General features: G+C 40.8%; 1 protein-coding gene across 10 annotated transcripts in view; it reads left to right on the plus strand.

The window, feature by feature from the left end:
• Positions 1-5,601: 5,601 nt before the first annotated feature.
• Positions 5,602-21,109, plus strand: part of PHF14 (PHD finger protein 14) — a 155,853-nt gene continuing 140,345 nt past the window's right edge. For 4 of the 10 annotated variants that reach the window (XM_063123444.1, XM_063123452.1, XM_063123459.1 and 1 more), the window contains exons 1-3: positions 5,606-5,756; positions 6,238-6,348; positions 16,501-17,216. In XM_063123444.1, coding sequence (XP_062979514.1) covers positions 5,726-5,756; positions 6,238-6,348; positions 16,501-17,216 — 858 coding nt within the window. In that variant the 5' untranslated portion in view covers positions 5,606-5,725. Of the gene's footprint in view, positions 5,757-6,237; positions 6,349-16,500; positions 17,217-21,109 lie in introns of all 10 variants that reach the window. The other 6 variants (XM_063123414.1, XM_063123427.1, XM_063123436.1 and 3 more) reach the window with 5 other exon arrangements.

The following is a 21,109-nucleotide window of genomic DNA, read 5'->3' on the forward strand; positions in this document are numbered from 1 at the left end:
TCGGAGCTCCGCAGTGGAGGGGAGTGGTGCCAGGTAAGGCCGGGAGAGGAGGGTGGGGGGGGTTACCAGGCCCTGCCGCCGTCGCCGCCCGTGCAGCGACGGCGGCGGAGCCCGGTAAGGGACCAAAGGGGAGGGGGGCCTTACCTGCTTCCGTCCGCGGTCCGTCAGCTTCTTCAATTGAGCCCGCGGTTCAGCCAGGAAGTCTGGGCCGCAAGTGCAGCCTAGACTTCCTGGTTGAACCGCGGGCTCAATTGAAGAAGCCGAGGGACCGCGGACGGAGGCAGGTAAGGGAGAGGAGGGGGGTTTTACCGGGCCCTGCCGCTGTCGCTGCATGGGCGACAGCGACAGTGGCAGGGCCCGGTAAACCCCACTTACCTTTCCGTCGGAGCTCTGGATTGTGGCGAAGGATCCGCCTTCACCTCAATCCTCTTCGCCACGCTCCGCTGGCCCCCCAATCCTCTTCGCCTCCGCCTTAAGAGGAGGTAAAGCACCCCGCTCCGCTTCTAATTCGCCGGTCCGATTAGAAGCGGAGCACATCCCAAATAAAAAGGTCTTCAGCTGGTGATGGAAGGAATACAGTGTAGACGCCAGCCAAACCTCTCTGGGGAGCTCGTTCCACAGCTGGGGTGCCACAGCAGAGAAAGCCCTCCTCCTAGTAGCCACCTGCCTCACTTCCTTTAGCAGGGGCTCACGGAGAAGGCCCCCTGTAGATGATCTTAAGGTCCAGGTAGTCACATATGGGAGGAGGCGTTCCTTCAAATAACCTGGCCCCAAACCGTTTAGGGCTTTGAATGTTAGTACCAGCACTTTGAATCGGGCTCGGACCTTGACTAGCAGCAAGAGCAGTAGATCGCTGGTCTTTATTTCTCAGTTGCTTCCCTGTGACTCTGTGGGGCAACGTAGAGTAGCGGTATATTAGCTGTGCCAGTGAAGCAGCACATAGTCCAAGAAGTATGTCCCAAGAACAGTGTCTGATCCTGAGGCATACTTCTTCAATTGCATGCGGCTTCACTGACAACCCTAAAATACGGATGCCTTTAGCTGTTCCTGAGATTCACATGGAAGCAACTGTGCAATAAAAACTAACAATCTACTGCTCTCACTCTACTTTGCATAGTGCTTCAAATCATGAGCAGCATCGTTCATGAGGAACACTTTAAAACGAAACATGCAGACAGTCCACCACATGTTTGCAGACACAGAGTCTCGTGCGAATAACAGTGCTTCTGAGCAGTTTATGGACGAGTCCCACTAAAATTAAGAGAATTTACATATGAATAAATGCGTGCTTTTAGGATCACAGCTTTGACGTGCCAAAGCAGTTCAGCAAGACAGCTAGATTTAATAATGGCTACAAAAGCAGGTGGCAGGTTTGTACAATCTGATAGCTTTATGGTTTAGCTGATAAAGAACTGGTACTGGGACTTGGGTGTATGTGTGGGGTGGGGTGGGGGGGAGCCTCTGAAAAGAATTGCCAGGTTTGCAATCATTTTTGACTGCAGCTTTAGGAACCTTCTCTGTTTTGTGTGCTCTGCCAAATATTTCTTTTTTCTTAGCATATTATCTTTGTTCTTAAAGACATTTCCATTTGAGTGTAGAAGGCTGCATTAGTATGTTTCTGAGAGATGGATAATGAGATGTTTTGATGTGAGCACTGAGGCCTGTCTCTCTTCTTTGAAGCATATGTACAATACGCCTGTAAAATCACATCGTATGATTGTGTGTAATATATATATGCTGTGATAAGGCTTCAGAGCAAGAAATTCTTATCTTCTTTTATTTGATCAGCAGAGCTTAGATTGAGGTGTAAATTATGTGATAAGGAAAATACAGCATAGTTTGATTCTTCATTTTCCTGCATGGAGCAAAGACATCAAAAAGTTCTTTTGAGTATGGGCTCATCACACACCAGCACACTATAAAAAAAATGGGGACAATAAAGGAATTGGGTGTTACTGTGAGAAATAGTAGGTGTATGTTTTGCATCTAAAGAAAAGCCTGGAGGAAGGGAAAAAGAACAGATTGTTTGTTTTAGAGGGTTTATTTTCCCTTCCAAACTTGAAGTTGATGGCAAGAGACCTCCTGTCTTTCACAAAACTTATTTGTCTGAACAACTCACCATTTTGTGCACTGCTCCACTGATGCTGTCTCTCCCCATCTGCTTTGCCTCTCTGGGAGTTGCCCCTTAAGAAACAACTCCTTCAGGCTGCCATTCTGTATTCACTGAAACGTGATCCAAATACCCCTGCCAATTGAAGGATGCTTTTTTTAAAAAAAAATCCATTCTATTCCTAAATGCTTACTTACTCGTTTTCTATATGAAATGCACAATAAATATTAATTGGACTCTGCCACATGTCAACAAACTTAAGAATTCTTTGTCTCACCAAGTCTGTTTTTCCATATCTGTTCTCTTATTTAGCTCCAAGTTTCTTTGTCAACGTTAAGTTCAGACATTGGCTCTTGAAGTATCCTGATTCAACCTCCCCATTTTAGGTGGAATTTGCTGATCCAAAGGCTCTAAGTAGAGAAGACATTTTATTTTGTATTATCTCCCTCCCAAACCTACATGTCTCTCAAAGTATTTTTATTCATCTCCTGTCATTTATTTTCCCCAACTCCTTTCACACATTTAAACTGTACCATATCTCCCCCAAACTGAAAGTTTCGTTCATCCCTCCCTCCTTCTGGTTTTACATTCACTTCTTCCTATAACAACTCTCTTCTCTTATCCCCTTCTTCTCTATTCCCAGATTATGATGATGATGATGATCTCTTTATTATTAATGACATTAACCTTTTATCTCTAATTTCCTTCAAAGTTCCCTCTAGCTTGTTCTCTCCAAGGAGGGAGACCCTCCATTCCTTTTCAATTTCTGTCCACCTCCACCCAGTGTAGGCACGTGCACACACACACACACACACACACACACACACACAAAGGTTTTACAGTTCCTGGTGCTAGGTTGTTCAGAAATGTCACTTTCCTCTGAGGTAGGGAAGGGCACAACATTAGCCCCAGCGCTTCTCATTTATCTCTCTTTCAGTCCATTAGTCCTTTTAACCTCCCGCCTTCCCTCACACTTCTCTGGCCACTCTTGCCTCTTTCTTCTCTTTCCTTCTCTTTCTTTCCTTCCCTCCAACTTTGTGCACTACTGCCCTGCTCTCTAAGGTCTTGGCTAGACCTAAGGATTATCCCAGGCAAATGGAGGGGTCATTCCTGCCTGCTCCCGGGATCCCGTGTGTCATTTGGATGCACAGGGATGATCCTGGGACGATCCTGGGATATAGGCCTGGTCTAGCTATGGCCTGAGACTCTAACTAACTTTTGATCTCATGAATGCTTATGAACTGCCTATGCACTGGTGCTGGCATCAGTCCAACCCACAGGATGTGGGGCAGGGAAGTGAAGAGACATCAGGCAGGCTGCAGTGCTGAAGCCCATCTGAAAATGGGCCGAGGCTTACTGACTGGTGGTCCCAGCCCAACTTTTGAGAAACACTGTTCCTTTTGCAAGCAATGCTATAAAATCTGAATGCATCAGAGAAGGCCCTATGCCTTGTTTCAGCTGACAGCACTTTCCATATTGCAGAAATATAGACCTGCCTGAAGATCTCAAGAGCTATGGAGACTTATATTGCATAGGCCGTGTCGAGGTTTAAAAGATTATAAAAGGCTCTAAAGCTTAGAAGGACCATCCTGATGTGGAATAACTGTAACCTCTACATAAATTAATAGTTCCTTCCTGTGGGAGGATTGGTGTGTTTTGTTTATTAATCTTAGAGTCTTTCAGCTGCTTTCTTGCTCAACAAGAACAGAAAACAGAGCTTTACAGGTTCCAATCTCAATTCAAAAGTTGTTTAAAAGGACATTTACTTTCTGAAAGCTCTCAACTACAATTTGTTAGGGGGCCAAATGGTTAGAAGATATTTGTCTGAAAGTATAAAATATATAGATTGTTAAGGTGATAACTATTTTAAGTGGATTGCTGGCAAGGGAGTGAAAGATTCTGCATTCTGTGATGTCTGGGAGCTTGTATACTCCTACAAGACTTTGTTCAATTGAAGGTAACCCTGTTCCTTTCTTGCTTAATGTTAGTCTTTGTCTTTTTAAGTTAGAGCCATTCTTGAACTGAGGTTTCTTTTCTTCTTTTTTAAATGAATGGGCAAAATCCAAAAGAAGCTCTACTTTCCTTGAATGTAAGGAGAATCCAGTCATACACTTCTAAGATGCCTACAAGCTGTAGGCTTGAAGGCAACTGCCCTCCGCCCAAAGCATTTGGTATTCAGAGTTGCACTGCTCTGAACATGAAAGCTCCATCTAGCAAATAGCCATTACTCGAGTTGCTATTGTGCATTACCTTAAGAAAGCACCTTGAACAACCACCAGCTCTCTGTAATCTTGGAGCAACACACTGCTCAAGGTCATGGCCTCAGGCCTCCTTACTGTAGCTTAGCAGGTTAAGAGCTGGCCAGGGCTTGGATGGGCAATTGTATGGGAGCCCCATTTACACAACCGTGATAGACAAAACTTAGGTGGGATAAAAACATAATAAACAAAATACATTTATTTATTTATTTATTTATTACATTTTTATACCGCCCAATAGCCGAAGCTCTCTGGGCGGTTCACAAAAATTAAAACCATCATAAAACAACCAGCAAGTTAAAAACACAAATACAAAATACAATATAAAAAGCACAACCAGGATAAAACCACGCAGCAAAATTGATATAAGGTTAATACAGGGAACCTTCGCTCTTCCCTCCCGCACCACCACTCCTTTCTTTTATTTATTTGGGGGAAAAGTGGAAGATTGTTCCTGACTGGCTACTGGCTTGCTAAGGCCACTTCAAAATCATCATCATCATCATCATCATCAATTAATTAATCAATTTAATTTTTATATTTTATTTACAGGATTTATGTACCGCTCTATACCTGATGAAATTTCGGAGTTGAAAACAATAAAAAGAAAGAAAGAAGAATCAAAATACAGAGTTAAAGTCAGATTTTGCTAATAAAACCTTGACTGGTCATTGAGGATTTGTTTTGTATAAACAAAAATGTATTCAGCAAAATATCTTCTCACCACAAAAAGCAGTCTTGAAGTGATTTATACATACAAATACAGAAAGCCATAATTAATATAACAAAACCTCCCCCGCCCCCAAAATCAATATAAACCATAATTAGCACAGTAAAAATAAACACTACAAAAACTAATAATAATAGCATTTGTATTATTGTATAAATGTCCGTTATATTTGTAGCTATAGTAATTTTAAAAAACAACCACCCCAATTATGCATTCAAGAATGGTTTCAGATTCAGAGGCAAGATTGGACAAGCAAAGACAGCCAGTCCGCCTCGCGCGCGGTCGCCTCCGGCTCCTGTGGTGCTGAATGGGAAAGCGCACTCCGATGCCAGCACTGCTCCGAGCCGAGTGCGGGTAAAAAAGCCTTCGATTTCTCCGAACGCGCCTGCGTGGAGCTTCTGGACATGCGCAGAGTGGCGCCGCCCGGCGGAAGCTCCCGAAGAGCCGCGAAGGGGTCGGTTCCTGCCCTCGTTTTGGCGAGAAACGAACTGCATCCGGGGCGCGGCTTCGCCTATTGTCTGGGTTACGGAGCTGGCCTAGGGGACGCCGCAGCCTGCCTTTGAGCCCAAGCGTGGTCGCGGTGTGAAGGGGAGCGAAGCTCCCTGCCGGGCACAGGAGAGCTTCTCTATGCCCGGCAGCGGCTGCTCGGCTCCAGTGAGTAAGTCCGGCAGCGCCCCTGAGGAGCCCCCTTCCCCCTTCCCTTTCCCCGAGTCGGCAGCCGCCTCTCCTTCGCGCTGCTTTGACTTGCCCGAGCCGGCAGCGAGGATCTTCCATGGGCCACTAAAACCGCCCCCCTCTTGCGCCTCCCGCCGCCACATCTACCTCCATGTATGGACTGTGGGGTCCCCTCCGTTGCTCCCGTGCCCCCATTTTGGGCTGGGGTCTTTATTGCTGCGCTCTCCGCCTCTTTTTCTTGCTCCCGTGCCGCTCAGACCTGAGCCCGCCCAAAGGAACCGCGGCCCACCCATCCCCACGACCCACCCTTCAAATGTAGAAATTAAACTCGTTCTGAAGTTTCTCTTCTGTAATTTCGATTGTTGTCCTTTCTCTCCCAGCCGTATCCCAACAGCCTGTCGCAAATGCAAAAGAAACATGCCTCTTTTCTCTCTTTCTCTCTCTCTCTCTGTTCTTTTTCACAGTGGATCGTAGCTCGAAGAGGAGGCAGGTGAAGCCTTTGGCAGCTTCCCTGCTGGAAGCTTTAGATTATGACAGTTCTGATGACAGTGACTTTAAGGTTGGAGATGCTTCAGGTAAATGCTTTCTCCTTCTCATGTTTCAAAATCATTTAGGTTGCCCGCCCCCGCCCCCACACAACTGCATTCTTTTAAATTTAATTTCACTGTTCTTAAAGTAAATTATCATTACCTTTTGCGATCCTATCTATTGAAAGGACAAGAACCCAGGTGCTCAGATATATTGCACAGCTATTTATTTATTTTCTTTTGAAGTTACTTAGTATCTGATGGTGGAATGTAGAGGAAATGACCAGCAACATGGGATGGGACAGCAAGAACTTGAGGGCTGTAGAGTTATGGGAGATTAGGGATCTAGGCGATAATCGTCCAGGGATCTCGGAGTCCTTGCTATGTTCTTTCAGCTAGTCACTATCCCCCTTCATCAGATTCTTTACTACATTCTTTCTAGCAAGGCACTCTGCTCCCTGTTGTCCTGTTAACTCAGTGATGGGAAGCATTTGTTTTGAGTTCCAGAACTGAAAGGAATCCACAGTCCTTCCACACAAAAATTCACACCTTGTTACCCTAAAATTTCTTCATTTCATCAGTATAATTTTGGCCAGGAGGGGAGTATCTTGTTCCTGCTATGTAGAGTCTATCATCCTTGGTGATATACTGCAAATCACCTAGAGGTCCACCTCTAAATAATTAGATTTAGATCTAATTATTGACACTTTCCTAAACCTTCAAAAAGGTCAAAATTGTAGTGCAAGGAGTGACTGTTGGTGAGGTAAAGATGTGATGTATCCCACAGTGATTCACCTATGAGGAGTTAGGATCTTGAGCTATGTTTTGGGTCATTCTGAACTCAACAGAGAGCTGGATTGTTTCCAGTTGAACAATCATAAAATCCAGTTAAGCTGCTCATGAAATCTTACATGTAAAAAATGTCTGTTGTGACCTATTTGGTTAAAATCCTCCTGTCTTGCAGCTCGTTGCTTAGATTGGTGCACTCTTGGTGTTATCATGAAATTATGCATTATAAGTAAGGACAGCTTTGGATGTGCCTTAAGTATGTTAGAATCTATTTTTTTTTCTTTAAGTTGCGCACTCCACTGTACATAAAAACATATACCCAGGGCATGTGTTACCAGTTATTTCCTGTAGCAGGTTGGACAGTAACATGCTGTTGGATAGCGGTACTTTGGAAATGAGAGGAACCGATGTCACAAGGCCAATTCTGACATGGTCATTGCACGCCCTAAGTTTATGCATCTCTGTAAATTTTCAGTCTGAAAACGCTGTCTGATAGTCAGTGTGAACAGATTCCATATTCATATCTTATTGAAAGTAAATTGCTATTTACTGTTTTACTCTGTACAGCACCATGTACATTGATGGTGCTATATAAATAAATAATAATAATAATAATAATAATAATAAAGCTTTTTGCAGCGTTTAAGGCTCTTAGTTGAGCTCGTCCAATATTTTATAAGTTGAGCTTGTCCAATATCTTATAAGCCTAAGTTATAACAAATATAGGTGGGTATGATCATGCCATTATAAATTTGTCACAGGTTAAACTAGATTAGGGATGGGGCAAAAATCCACTGGGGCCCGTGAGCTTGCTGGACACCCCGCGTCCAGCCCTCCTGGGTCCTGGTGAATGTGCCCAGTAGATTATTGCCCCATGGTCTCTATACTGACAAAGGGGACGCAAGTCCAGGCGGAACTCACTTCCACTCTGATCTGTGTGTGCTCTTTGTCCTCCCCCCCCCCCTCGGCTGTGGTAACAGGGCCTTTAAGGCCCCCATCTGTGGTGGGGAAAGAAGGGGAAGGGTCTTTCCCTTTTACTTCAATGGTGACCACTATTAGAGTAGAAGGGGAAAACCCTTCTCCTCCTCTCCCCCCCCATCACGCCTATCGGGGACTGAAAAGAGCTTCTTAATGCTTGTGTTAAGAGGCCCTTTCAGGCCCCGATGGGTGTGGCGGGGGGAATTTGTGGACTTTCCAGAGGCCCAGAAAGTACGCTTTCCCGCATCTTTCCATCCTTCCTCGCCCATTGGGGCTGGAAAAGACCTTGTTAAGAAGCTCCTTCAGGCTCCGATGGGTGCCTGGGTGGGGGGAAGGAGGGAGAGAAAGTGCAGAATACCCCTGGCACACTAATCCCTCTGGCACAACACCAAACATTCGCTGGCCAACTCGGATGGAAGAGGGCCGGCCGGGCAGCACTCAACGAGCTTCTGGGGCGGGCCCCCGAGGACCTCTCCATTCACTAAACTAGATGGCCTTTGAGGTCCCCTCCTACAATGTGATTTTATATTACTTCTAATATAGAACCAACCCATGTACTATTGCAATCTTTACAGTGATCAATTGTTGATCTATAAAGGTAACTACAAAGTATTCAAAAGTAGTTTTGTAACATAAAAGCAGAGTTAAATCTGTTTTAAAGACTTGGTAAGATGTGCTTAGAGAGGAAAAGATATATGCAAATGTTGAAGCCTTGGGAGGGGGGGAAACAATTTTTTCCTGGGGAAAAGCAGAATTCGGGAGGAAATGGGGGGGGGATACAACTAGTGAAAAAGCCCGTCATAGGACGTGTATTCATTTTGTTAGGACTTCTTTGAATACAATATTTTTGGAATACACTTTTCTAAGCTTTTGAACCATCAATAATTTTTTAACTTTATGTCCTCAGACCGTCGGACTGTGGACATTGCCACAACGTTAAAGTAAAAGCCTTGCTAACGTTTTTATAACTGGTGAGGAGGTTACCTTCTATCAAATTTACCCTCATGAGACAAATTACTTACTGAGAGTGGGTTTTGGCCTGTCTGCTAGGCCGGAAGGTTCTGGCAGTTATTTTTCTGGAACTTCCCTAGAAGGCCGCAGTTCCGAGAAAGGTGCCAAATGGCAGTTCCGAGAAATGGCGCCAAAGGGAAAAAACTATAACTGGCTTAGAGGAGCCGTCTGGGCTTTTATATATATAGATAGTTATTCTTTTTAGCACTCTTTACAGACCTAAAGTCACTTAGTTGCTTTAGGACAGCACTACCTAACTTGGTGCCCTCCAGATATTTTGAACTTCAGCTCCCATCAGCCCCAGACAGCATGACTGTTGGTCAGAAATGCTAGGCAATGTAGACCAAACACTGTTCTTGGAACTTTAATTACATCATGTATAATTTGGTTTGCTCATAAATATAATTAATTATCATTAAAATTAACCAATTTTAAATGTAAACTCGATGAGAAAATGTAATATACCAAGCATGAAAATTTTATAGGCTAAGTAAGTTACACATAATACATTTTAGGCTCCTGTTTTATGACTGGCTGGAGAATGCTGGGAATTGTAGGTTGTAGTTTTTATTTATTTATTTATTTATTTATTTATTACACTTCTATACCGCTCCCATAGCCAGGGCTCTCTGGGCGGTTTACAGAAATTCTAAAATTGAGATAAAAACAAGTATACAAAATTTAAAACTCTAAAACACAGAACATACACACATAAAGCATTAAAAACCGGTTAAAAACTAAACATGTGGGTGATTAAGATGTGCCGCCATATGCCTGGGCAAAGAGGAAAGTCTTAACCTGGTGCCGGAAAGTTAGCAGCGTTGGCGCCAGGCGAGCCTTGTCAGGGAGATCATTCCATAGTCTGGGGGCCACCACCGAAAAGGCCCTATCCCTTTTCGGATAGGGATATCCGAAATATTCATTTCCAAATGAATGTTGTCTAAACATTCATTTGTCTAAACTTAAGCAGTCTCAACCTAATATTTGAAGAGTTACATTTTTGTAAACAATTTCCATTAATAAACATGTTTACTTTTTGTTCATTTTGAAAGGTTGCTGCCAGTGGTGGGGTGAATCCCATGCCCATGGCATAGGAACCAGGCTACTGAGTTTGTTTTAGGTGCAGAGGGTTTATTCTAGTGGCAGCAATTAAAAGTTTTTATAGATGTGGTAGCATTCTCTAGTGGTGAGATCTAATTGAGAACTTTATTTAAAAGTGTGGCAGAAAGTTCTATAGACCCAAGCCTCAAAGTTTTTTGGGTTTTTTTAAAAGAAGAAACATGGTTTGGATAACTCACATGCTGTTCTGTCGCATCTGATAGCAGTGGTGGGTTTTAGATTAGAACTGCATAAACAGACTGCTACAACATCTAGCGAGAGCAAGCCCAGAAACACCTTTATAGAACAAAACCCAAAATGTCAAAATGCACTTTTTTTCATATTATGATGTAGTGGCTTTACTTGCACTTTGGGAAACTGAATATGGCTTGGAGTATCCCTTAATGTCTATCATAAGAACAGAAGAGCCCTGCTGGGACAGACCAAGCGTCCATCTAGTCTAGCATTCTGTTCATACAGTGGCCAGCCAGCTGTCGACAGGAAACCCACAAGCAGGATATGAGTGCAACAGCAACCTCCTGCCCATGTTCCCCAGTAAAAGCTAAATTCTTTTAATAAGAAATGGAGGAAATAAATATGCTGAAAATCTTACAGAGAGGATTGAAAGAACATTTCCTCTGTGGCTTCATTGTTTCCAGAAATTTTACATCTTTAGTCTTTGTATAAAAGTCTTATTATATCATTTTTAGAAATAATTTGCGGTGAGTGAAAACTGAGTAACAACACATCAACACCTTGGCTTAAATGTTTTATTCATCATTCTAAAAGAAAAATACTTCATACTCCAAAGCTATTCAATTTATCGGGGTGGGGGTGGGGAAGCAATCCTTGGATGAAACTGAGTTTTCCCCATTTTTTCTAAAAAAAAATTCTCAGTCCTTCACATCTCTATTCCTGCTTAGCATAAAGAAATAGCCTCCTCTAATTCACTGATTGTGTTTTATTCACAATAATTCAATCAACATGTTCAAACAACAATGTACCCTAATTAAGAAAATAGCCAACAAGTAAAGTGGATAAATAATATTCAAACTGTTATTTGAAATCAATCGTATCTAATTTTTTTGAGAGGTACAAAGCACGTTAGGACGTCTGTCTCTCTCTCTCTCTCTCTCTCTCTCTCTCTCTCTCTCTCTCTCTCTCACACACACACACACACACACACACACACACAGAATTGGCTCCACTGCTGCAATTAGACTTGGGGAAAGTCTTCCATTGAAGCCAGTTGGAAGGGTTTTCCCAGCATAATTGCAGTGTGTAGGGGTGGTGAAGGGGGTTATTTGGCAGGGTTGATGCTGGGGAGGGTATGTAAACCCCCACACCTCAGTTGCAACTCACCCAAGATGTAATTGGACTTCAGGAGAAGACTTCAAGAGAGGGGTGGAATCTTCATGTGCGCAGATAGGTAGATATGTTTGTATTCTGTGTCTCTGTATGAGACTGGGTGGGTCTGGGAGAATATGCGTATTTTATATGAGAACATGTGTGTTTGTTAATGTGTATGCTCATGTGTCTGATTGTCTGTGAGGAGGCCCTGCCCTGTTGTCATTTAAGAAATTCCCCTGGTATTTTCTGGGACTTCCTACTAAGATTTTTCTTATTAAGTTCCTTATTTTTGTTGCCAAAAAAGGGTAACTATTACTGATGCTTATTCTGGAAGCAATTGTAGCATTGCCTACAAGAGATCCCATTGACTTTAGCACATTGCCAGTTGATTTGAGGTGATTACAGAGGAATAGTGAGATCAGTGGCAACTTAAATAGCTGTGTCCCAGGGCATTGTTTGAAGTGCACATGAGGCTGCCACCTTGTTGAAGCTCCGCATGACTAGGTCTGATCAGTGCTTGGAGGGGAGACCACTTGGGAATCCCATGTAGCCACCTTGAGTTCTATGACAGAAGAAATGTGCAATATAAATGTATTAATAATAATAATGGATACATAATAAATAAAATAGCGACCTGCAGCTACCAGATGCCTTTGTGAAATGAGCTTTTGGTTTGAAGCCGTGCGCAATGGAGAAGAGTCCGCCTCGGTCACACTGCCATTGCAAACTCATCTGAATCTGCATGTTTCGGTAGGTTTGTCAGGGTATTACTTTTTACTTGTGGAGATAAAATAATGGTTTTCAGTAATTACTTTGTAGCATTTTTGTGAGGTAAATTACTTAATAATGCAACATTTATTGAAACGATTCAAGTCCCCAATGTAACAACTTGATATACATATCTCTTCTTTATCTCTTTCCTTCTGTCTTTCTCTCTTTTTGTTTTGAAAACTTTGCTAGCCTTTCATACTGTGTGGTTAAATACTGATCTTTGATTTGAATACCCCTCTTTGTATTTGTTTTATTTATTTATTTAAAATAAAATGAATGAAATGTAGCATTGTTTTGTCTCATCTGTAGTTTGACAACAATTGGCTTGGAATTTTAATGCACAACAATAATGGATGTCGAAGTTTGCCAGTTCTGTTGCATAAGAATGTTAAAGTTCATCCAGAATTTAATTCTTCAAAATGTTGGGTGAAAATCTGATGCTTGCACTATTGCGACAGTTTTGTTTGTAAATCATGACATAAAACCTTGATTTGTATTTTACTAGAGTCTTGAAATGAGTCTGATTGCAATAAAAATCAGTATTTGGGATTATTTTATGCAGTTTGGGGTTACCTGAGATTATTTTAGAGGTTGTCCCTGAATTGAACTCCCTGGCTTTTCCAGGCTCACCATTTGCTTACTCTTCTCAAGTCATTTGCGTATGACTGTTCATAAGAAACTTGGTACATTGCCACCTGTTGAGTATTGAGATACAATCCCTGCTGATGTTCACATAATCACTTCAATTCGGCCAGCATTTTTCTTCCTCTCCCTCTTCCAGCTTACTTTGAAACCCTGTTTTCCCCTTGAACATACAAAAAATCCAGAAGTTAAATGCCCTCCTGCAGACACAACTTTCTTCTCAATGCAGAATCTCTTGGTGTGGTGGGAGAGAGTCAGTGGCTGGGAACTCTCATGTATTCTAAGGGCGCAGTCCTTGAACACGGATGCTGCTGAGTATTCAGTGCAGGGAGAGAGGACAGTGGCGGCGATCTTCGCCTCTGTGCTCCAGCTGCCTTGCATGTATGCCTATCTAGCAGTGGCATCTCAGAGGGGAGGGGAGGAGGCTAGGGCAGCCATAAGATAGGTAGTAGTGCAGCTGGGGAGGTCTCCTCACTGCTTTGCCCCTGGGAATGTCCCCTTTTCACCATCTTTGCACACCTTTTTCTGAGCAGGGAGAGGTAGCCAGCACAGTTCTCTCCACTCCGGCTATGAGGAGTTGGGAGATACATTTAAGTCCTGCCTATGTTTTTGATAGGAACATTATCTTGGTAAAATATATAAAATATATGCTGATATTTAAATAGTAAAAAAAATAGCTGGATGTTTTGATAACACAAATATATGCTGATATTTAAGTGCTATAATATTTGTGACTCATTTAACAAGTTACAGATTGCTTGTTGGTTGATTCATAAATTATTTATTTTATGCTTCAAATACATTTCTGTATGTATTTGTGGTATCAAAATCTTTAAGGTATTGTTTACCCTGACTTTTATATTTTAATGTTGACTTTTGATTAGGAAAAATATGTTCCTTGCGTTTGTCCTCTCTCCAGAGCTTTCCAATTGGTAGAACAGGAGCAAGATACATTATATCTGACTACTTGATGTGTGTGTGTGATTGGTCAGGTTGAACTGAGTGTGGATGTTGGTAATCCACAAATGGTGGCTTGGTTTACTAGCCAGATGTTATTTGTTACCATTGACTGCTCTTCTCTCTCTGCATACATACCACAGAAATCAGGACAGGGATGAGGAATTTTTCATATAGCACTGACCTTTTTAGCATACAGAAGCCCTGTTGCTCTCTCGTTGCTTTGGTCCAAAGGGACATCAGATGCCTTTCCCCTCCTTTTCTGCATGTGCCAGAGGGCTTGGGAGATGGATGGAAGGTCTTTCTTATACCAAGAATACCTTTTTTATTTTCTCAGTATTTTAACACCTAATTTAACTTAAATTTAAATGTCTCATATAGTGCTGAGTAGGCGCCCACTCCTAAGGTGTGCTGGAAAGCAGGCCATTTGGAAGCCTGATAGCAAAATAGTTGTTTAGTTAATAGCTTGTAATCCAAAACACATTAGCATACAAAGATCAAAAACAGCTAGCAATCCAGAAGTTGCTTCTTAATCAAGAATACATGAGGAGATGAAGGGAAACTAGTGAACACTCTGTCCTTGCTGTGAGATATGGAATTGTGAAGAGTATAATGCCATGCTGTCTTCCAACCAAGTATTTTCTAGGCTAACTGACTCTTCTAACATTCTGCTGCTCTGTTGGGTGTTTGTGTACACTGAAGTCCGACTGACTAGTTTGGGTTTTCGGTTTGTTTTTCTGTTACATAAGAGCCAGTTGATATGATCAGAATATTCTCTATACAATATGTTCCAATAGTCCCCTAGGATGCATTCAAGTGGAAAAGTTAGTTTGTGCCCCAGGCCTCCTGGAAGTGATATTCATGACTGCATCTACACATTTTTCAGCAAAAGCTGCTTCTAGGAGACTGAGACCATATCTATGGAGGTGTCAGTTTACGTGTTCGGCTAGTCACACAAATGTAGTGCCAGAATTGTTCAGTTGTATCATGTGGGGAAAGTTCATAATATCTGAACTGGCTTAACTTGCAATGGCAGAAGTGGAATTCAGAAATTCTAAGAAAGCACTTCTGTAAATAGGTGCTGAGACCAAACTTAGTCATTTGCATTATTTAATGTTTTTTTAAGAAGATTCACATATGTTCCTGGTGGTTTTGGACAAACTTGTAAGGACAAATACGGTACACAGCAAGTGTTTCAGCAGTTATTTCAATTCTAATTTTTATTCTTCCTTTTGACCCAGAAGGATCCCCAAGGCACCTTAATACAAAATAATAAACTAGAATTGAATTAAAATGTTTGGAAATACTAAAATTGTTCTATCAAAATTTGATATTCTTGTACCTTGAATAGATACAACTCTTGACTAGAGTATCGGTTTTACAGTTAAACACAGTAATGCCATATTCTATTGACTGAAGTAAGGAAATGTTAAAAAAAATCTAACACCTTGGTAGAACCATTCTATATTTTCAAGCATTTTAATTGTGTTAGGAGGAACCAAATGGTTTTTCAAGTTTGTAGTTGCATATAGTAATTGTGCTGTGTTTTATTGGTATGCAGTGCATTTGTGAACAGGATGATATGTAGAGTACAGCTGTGAATAATGAATGCATTCCTGACCGTTGGCTATGATGGCTAGAGCAGATGGGAGTTGAAGTTCAAAACTTCTGGAGGGCACCACGTTGGGAAAGGCTGCAGTACACTGTAGAATAATAATATTTGTACCAGTGATCATAGACATTTTAAAGAAAACATTATAAATCCCTGTTCTTAGTTTTTAGGAAAGTAAAAGTTTGACTCATAAGAACTGTTCAACTTAGCTCATATACTTAGAATGGCATTGTTAAGGTTGCACGAGAGGAATACCTTAAACTGAGGTTTTTCATATTTAGGAAGAACTGGTAGTTATTTTAAACTTGAAATGTCACTCAATTATTCTGTTAGTGTCAAATATCAATATTATTAGAATGGCAGAATTTAATGTGCGTAATTAAGATGCTTGACAAAAAGTTTTTTCATTATGGGTTCCCAAAAACTACTTTTAATGCCGCAGTGCTGGAAAAAGATTTCAGATCCCTTGGTGCAAACATTGAACTTTATTTGCTAAGCCCATTCAAGACTGTAAAAATATCCAAATGTTAACCACCAAAATCAAAATGTTAGTCTCCTGTGTAACATTACATTGACATAATTTTGTTTAGCTCTGAGATAACTACTTTGTGGGTACAATTCTGTATGATATTGCTTGCTAATTTCTTTAAATCAGGTATTCAGTTTAGTGTAGTAGCTTCAGTAGAGTAGTTTGGGTAGTGGGCCATATATCTAAAAATGTTCTTTCCTGCTCATATTATGTAATGCGATAGAGACAGGGCTTCTTGTTCTACAAAATACAAAACATTCTTCATCAGTAGGTTTACAATAATAAAACACTTATAACAAATGAAAAAAATTGGGCCAGATGAAAAATAGGCTAGGTGGCCATTAAGGGAAGAATATTTAATTTGAATAAGCTGGTTACCTCAAGCCATTTTAAATTATTTTTCTTTTTTTCTTGGTTCATTTTGCTTTGGAACTCCATTTTTAAATTTTCATATGCTCAACAGATTCTGAAGGCAGTGGACATGGCAGTGAAGATGGATCAAAGGATAGCGGAGAAGGGTCCTGTAGTGAATCAGAAGGAAATAACTTGGAGGAAGAGCTGGCAGAAGAAGATGAAGAAAAAACAGAGGAAGAACAACCTAAAAGCTCAGGTGGAGAAGAGCTGCCAATAACAGCGAAAGAGGTGATTAAAACTGAAAAAAAAGAAGAGGAGGAGGAGGAGGAGGAGGAAGAGGAGGAGTATGGAGATGGAGATGGAGAAGAAGAGAAGCCGAGAAAGAAAAAGGAGAAAGAAAAAGAGAGAGAGAAACCTTCTGAAGCAGATGCTGGCATTGATGAGCAGACAAATGAACCAAAAAAGTGGAACTTGCGAAGAAACCGCCCTCTGCTGGATTTTGTATCCATGGAGGAGCTAAATGACATAGATGACTACGACAGTGAAGATGACAATGATTGGCGTCCAACTGCTGGGAAGAAGAAGGGGAAAAACACATTACGGAGAGAGGGAAGTGATGGCGATAACGAGGATGATGAAGATGATGGGAGTGGAAGTGATGAGGATGACAATGAAGAGGAAGGCAATGATGATGACGATAACAGCAGTGTTGCTAGTGATGTTGGATCCAAGAAGAAAAAAGCAAAAGCTCTTAACAGAAATAGTGCTGATGAGGAGGAGCTGACAAATGATAGCCTGGCCCTTTCACAAAGCAAGAGCAATGAGGTAGAATAGACAACTTTCTATAATACCTCTGATGAAAAATGGAAAAATACACTGGAGTATGATTGTTTTGAAATTATTCCCTAAAGCTAGGCAGAGTTACTGGATGGTAATTGCATTAATGAGCTGCAGAGTTTTGCTTAATGCTCATTAAGATAAATTTGCATCAGCTTTATGTCTGAATCCAACATTCATTGAAGACCAGTGGCAATTTCCCACTGGCTTCAATGAATTTTGAGCTTGGATTTTAGACCATATTTCAAACTTATACAATAAATTAACTTTTAGTAAGAGCCTTCACTACACTGAACACAAATCAGGATTACATTTAGGAAGTACTGCGGTAAATGCATAAACATTCTAATGAAAGATAAGGGAACATAGTTTTGTAGGTTAAGGCTACAATCCTATAATCAGTTACTTGAGAATTATTTCTGAGTATGCATGTACTGTAAGTCTCTTACTAGTGTTGAGAGCAGTATACAGTATTCTCAGTTGTTTTAGAAGCTGTTAATTACAGTATGTGGATTTTTTATGCATGATAAAACCCAAGGATATGTTTATAGTGTGTATTCTTTAAAGTTGTGAATGAACACAAGCAAAATTAAATCGAGACTTAATATTGGAGCATTTGTTCTACAATCCTTACTAAAGACGGCATGTTGTAGAAACTTATATTTTGTATTCCATATGAAGTGTGTTTGTGGAATATCTCTAACACAGAGCTTCTTAGTAAGGTATACCAGCTTTTTATAAATTTTAGGGTCAGGTTGCATTGGTAGTGGTTGGGTTTCTTTGAACAAGGAGCAGGCAACCCTTATTATAGTTCAGTGAGAAGCTTTTAAAATTAACCTGTTTATTAAAACTTAAATGTTCAAAATCAATCCCACAACTTTTGTTATGTTTGTGTTTTAGAAAACACCAAATGCTGATTTGAAAATGTCAAATATTTTATCTAAGTCATAGGTGGGAAACTTTGGAAAGTCGGGTAGGGGGGTTAGCCTCCTGGGCCCTTAACCCCCCACATCGGCCATACTCAGGGTGCCTTGAGATTTGTTGCCAAACACTGCTCCGTAGTGTTAAAAGAGTTATGGAGCAGCTATGGAACACTAACAGGGTCAAATGTAGCTTTATAACAAGCTAAATTTGACCCTTTTAGAGCTCTGTAATACTAAAAGCACCATTTGGGAGGGAGGATTAAGTTTTTTTGCCTCCACCAATTTGGTGGCAGAGTGGGTGGGCAGCAGAGGCCACATGTGACTCACTCCTGATCTAAACATGTCCCAGTTCAAAATGTAAAATGCTACTAGTATTTAAAACATTCTTGGAGCATTACTTGCTATGATAAACTCATAGTCCGATCCTTAACACCTACTGTGCTAATAAATAGGTCTATAGGATTGAACTTACTAACAGTGCAATCCTATACATCTTTGTATTTGTGTTTTTAAATTGTTGGTTGTTTTATTATGCTCTTCGTGGTCTTAATTTTTGTGAACCGCCCAGAGAGCTTCGGCTATTGGGCGGTATAGGAATGAATTCAGTGGGGCTTATTCCCTTGTAAATGTGATTAGGGTTGATGCCTTAGCAGTACTTTAAGTGCAGCATCAGTTTTCAGTACACAATGATATGATGTGCTGGTATTGCAGAGTCAGCAGTATTTCCTGCAGGCATGTCTGTGTAAGAATTCAGGATCAGGGAAGCTGTGGTGCTGATACTTTGGAGATCCTGATATGCAGTAGATAGATTTACATATAAAAGTGCTACATTTATACACAAATGTTGAAAGCTAAAATGTATAGGCCCTCTTACTTGGAATTAGTGGGACTTAATTTCTAATGTATTTTCAGATTTGCAGTAAAACTCATTCATTGTTGAATGTCCTGGCATGCCCAGTGCATGGTTAATATGCTTTATAACCTGATCATGCATGATGTGAAAGAAGCTTATTCTATTACAACTGAGTCCTTTGAACTTTCATCAGCATAATTTTTATCATGTTTCTTTGCCTTTAGGCCAACCTCCCAATCATGTCTCACAATACATTTTACAGATATTAATAGGCTGAATCTTACAAGGTTCCCCCCCCACACACACACACCAGCAAAGTTGATGGGAAAATATTATGGCTGCAATCTGAAGAAGCTATGTACATGCATGAATGCAGGTGAGAAATACATGTCCAGTGAAAACTGGTTTTCAAGTTTTCACGTCAGCATTTCTCACCACTTAACTTGATAGTTGGTTTTTTAAAAAACTCTACATTACTGGGAACTGTTGGAAGGAAACCTTTAAAGACATCTCTGGCTGGACAGGAGGGTCTAACATGCACACATCCATTCTTTGGATTGTAAGCTATATCTGTGTTCTATTTTAAGAAATGAGAAAAAGAAGGCCTGAGAGATTACATTGCATGGAATCACATAGCTAAGTGTTATGTGCAATTCTAAGTACTATTCTGCTAATGGCAATTCATGTTACATCTTGAAAGTGAAGTCCTGTAAGAGGGTACAGCCAGCATTGCAATATAGTTCTCCGAATTTTCAGTCTTCATCATCTATCATGGATCATCTTCCTTTTCTTTCTGAATAGACTACTTCAGCCAATCTGTATTGTTTTCCAGTCCCAGACCTTTTGAATTACTATAACTTAAAAGAACATCTATTTAGGTTAAAACAATTCACTTGAATTAAATTTTGACCTCAATAGTTTAATCATTTCAATATGATCTAAACCAAGAAGATCCTTGGAACTTTACTAGACATGTCCTATGCTTATGAAATCCCTAGCCATCTTACTAAAACTTAACGGGTCTGGGTCTGGTCAGTGCCTGGATGGGAGACCACATAGGAAGTCTATATATGCTGCCTTGAAATTCATGATGGGAAAGGGCAGCACATAAATAACAAAGAATATTATATCTGTCCATTCCCACACTGAAGATCTGCATATGTTATTTTTAATGCCTGCTTTCAAAATGCATAGAATGACAAAATAGGCACCAATTTCTCATCTCCCCCTCCATACTGTGGTAGGCAAATATCTAACCATAGTGCAACTTCATGTCTAAGTATTGATACAGAGTCTGCAACATAACATATAACTATTCTCATTCGTAGCAGTTACTTTTTGTGTGTGACAATGTTGCCTTGCTGATATTATTGAATCTATTTAACCTGTTTTCATTTAAATAGGCTAAATAACAAAAGCTTAACAATGTGTGCTATTTTTTATGAATATCTGATCCCTTTATTGATCTAGTTCACAATAATGCTAATTCATGGTATATTTAAGTCATGGTTAATCCATGGTTTGTTGCCCTACCCAGAGCTTGTCTGTCAGACAATCATATAGTTTGTTTTGCCAGTCCCAGAGTTGTTTTTTCCCCTCCTCCTTTGGCTGCTCCCTCCCTTTATTCCAAATGCCTTTGTGATGCTCTAGTACTACCATGTAGAGCAACTGGATTTTTTTACCAGTCTTCCCTACCACCCTTGTAGCCTGGCAAAGCAACCCATGACCAACCAATGGTTCTGCATCCACACAATGGCAACACATGGTTTAAACAATACAAAGTTCAGAATCCAACAGGAAACCATGTGTTCTATTTCTGGTTTGTTCATGGTTAATGAACCATGACTTGTTAGCATGGCTGGGTTCGCATATTATGACAACCCAGAGTTCAACGACCCATGGGTTAAATAAACCATAGTGATATGTGCAAACCAGGTCACAGTATAGCTGATTAATGTGTCCCAATTGTTTCAGAGCCTGTGACTTTTCTTTATCTTCATATAAAATGATGCTTGGTGACCAACTTTCATAATACTTTCTGCATCTGCTATTATGATGGATTATGTAATATTTCACTAATGTTACGAAGGCTTAGGTCTGTTAGA

Source organism: Elgaria multicarinata, chromosome 1, assembly GCF_023053635.1.
Source record: "Elgaria multicarinata webbii isolate HBS135686 ecotype San Diego chromosome 1, rElgMul1.1.pri, whole genome shotgun sequence".
In the NCBI taxonomy this organism is placed as follows: domain Eukaryota; kingdom Metazoa; phylum Chordata; class Lepidosauria; order Squamata; family Anguidae; genus Elgaria; species Elgaria multicarinata.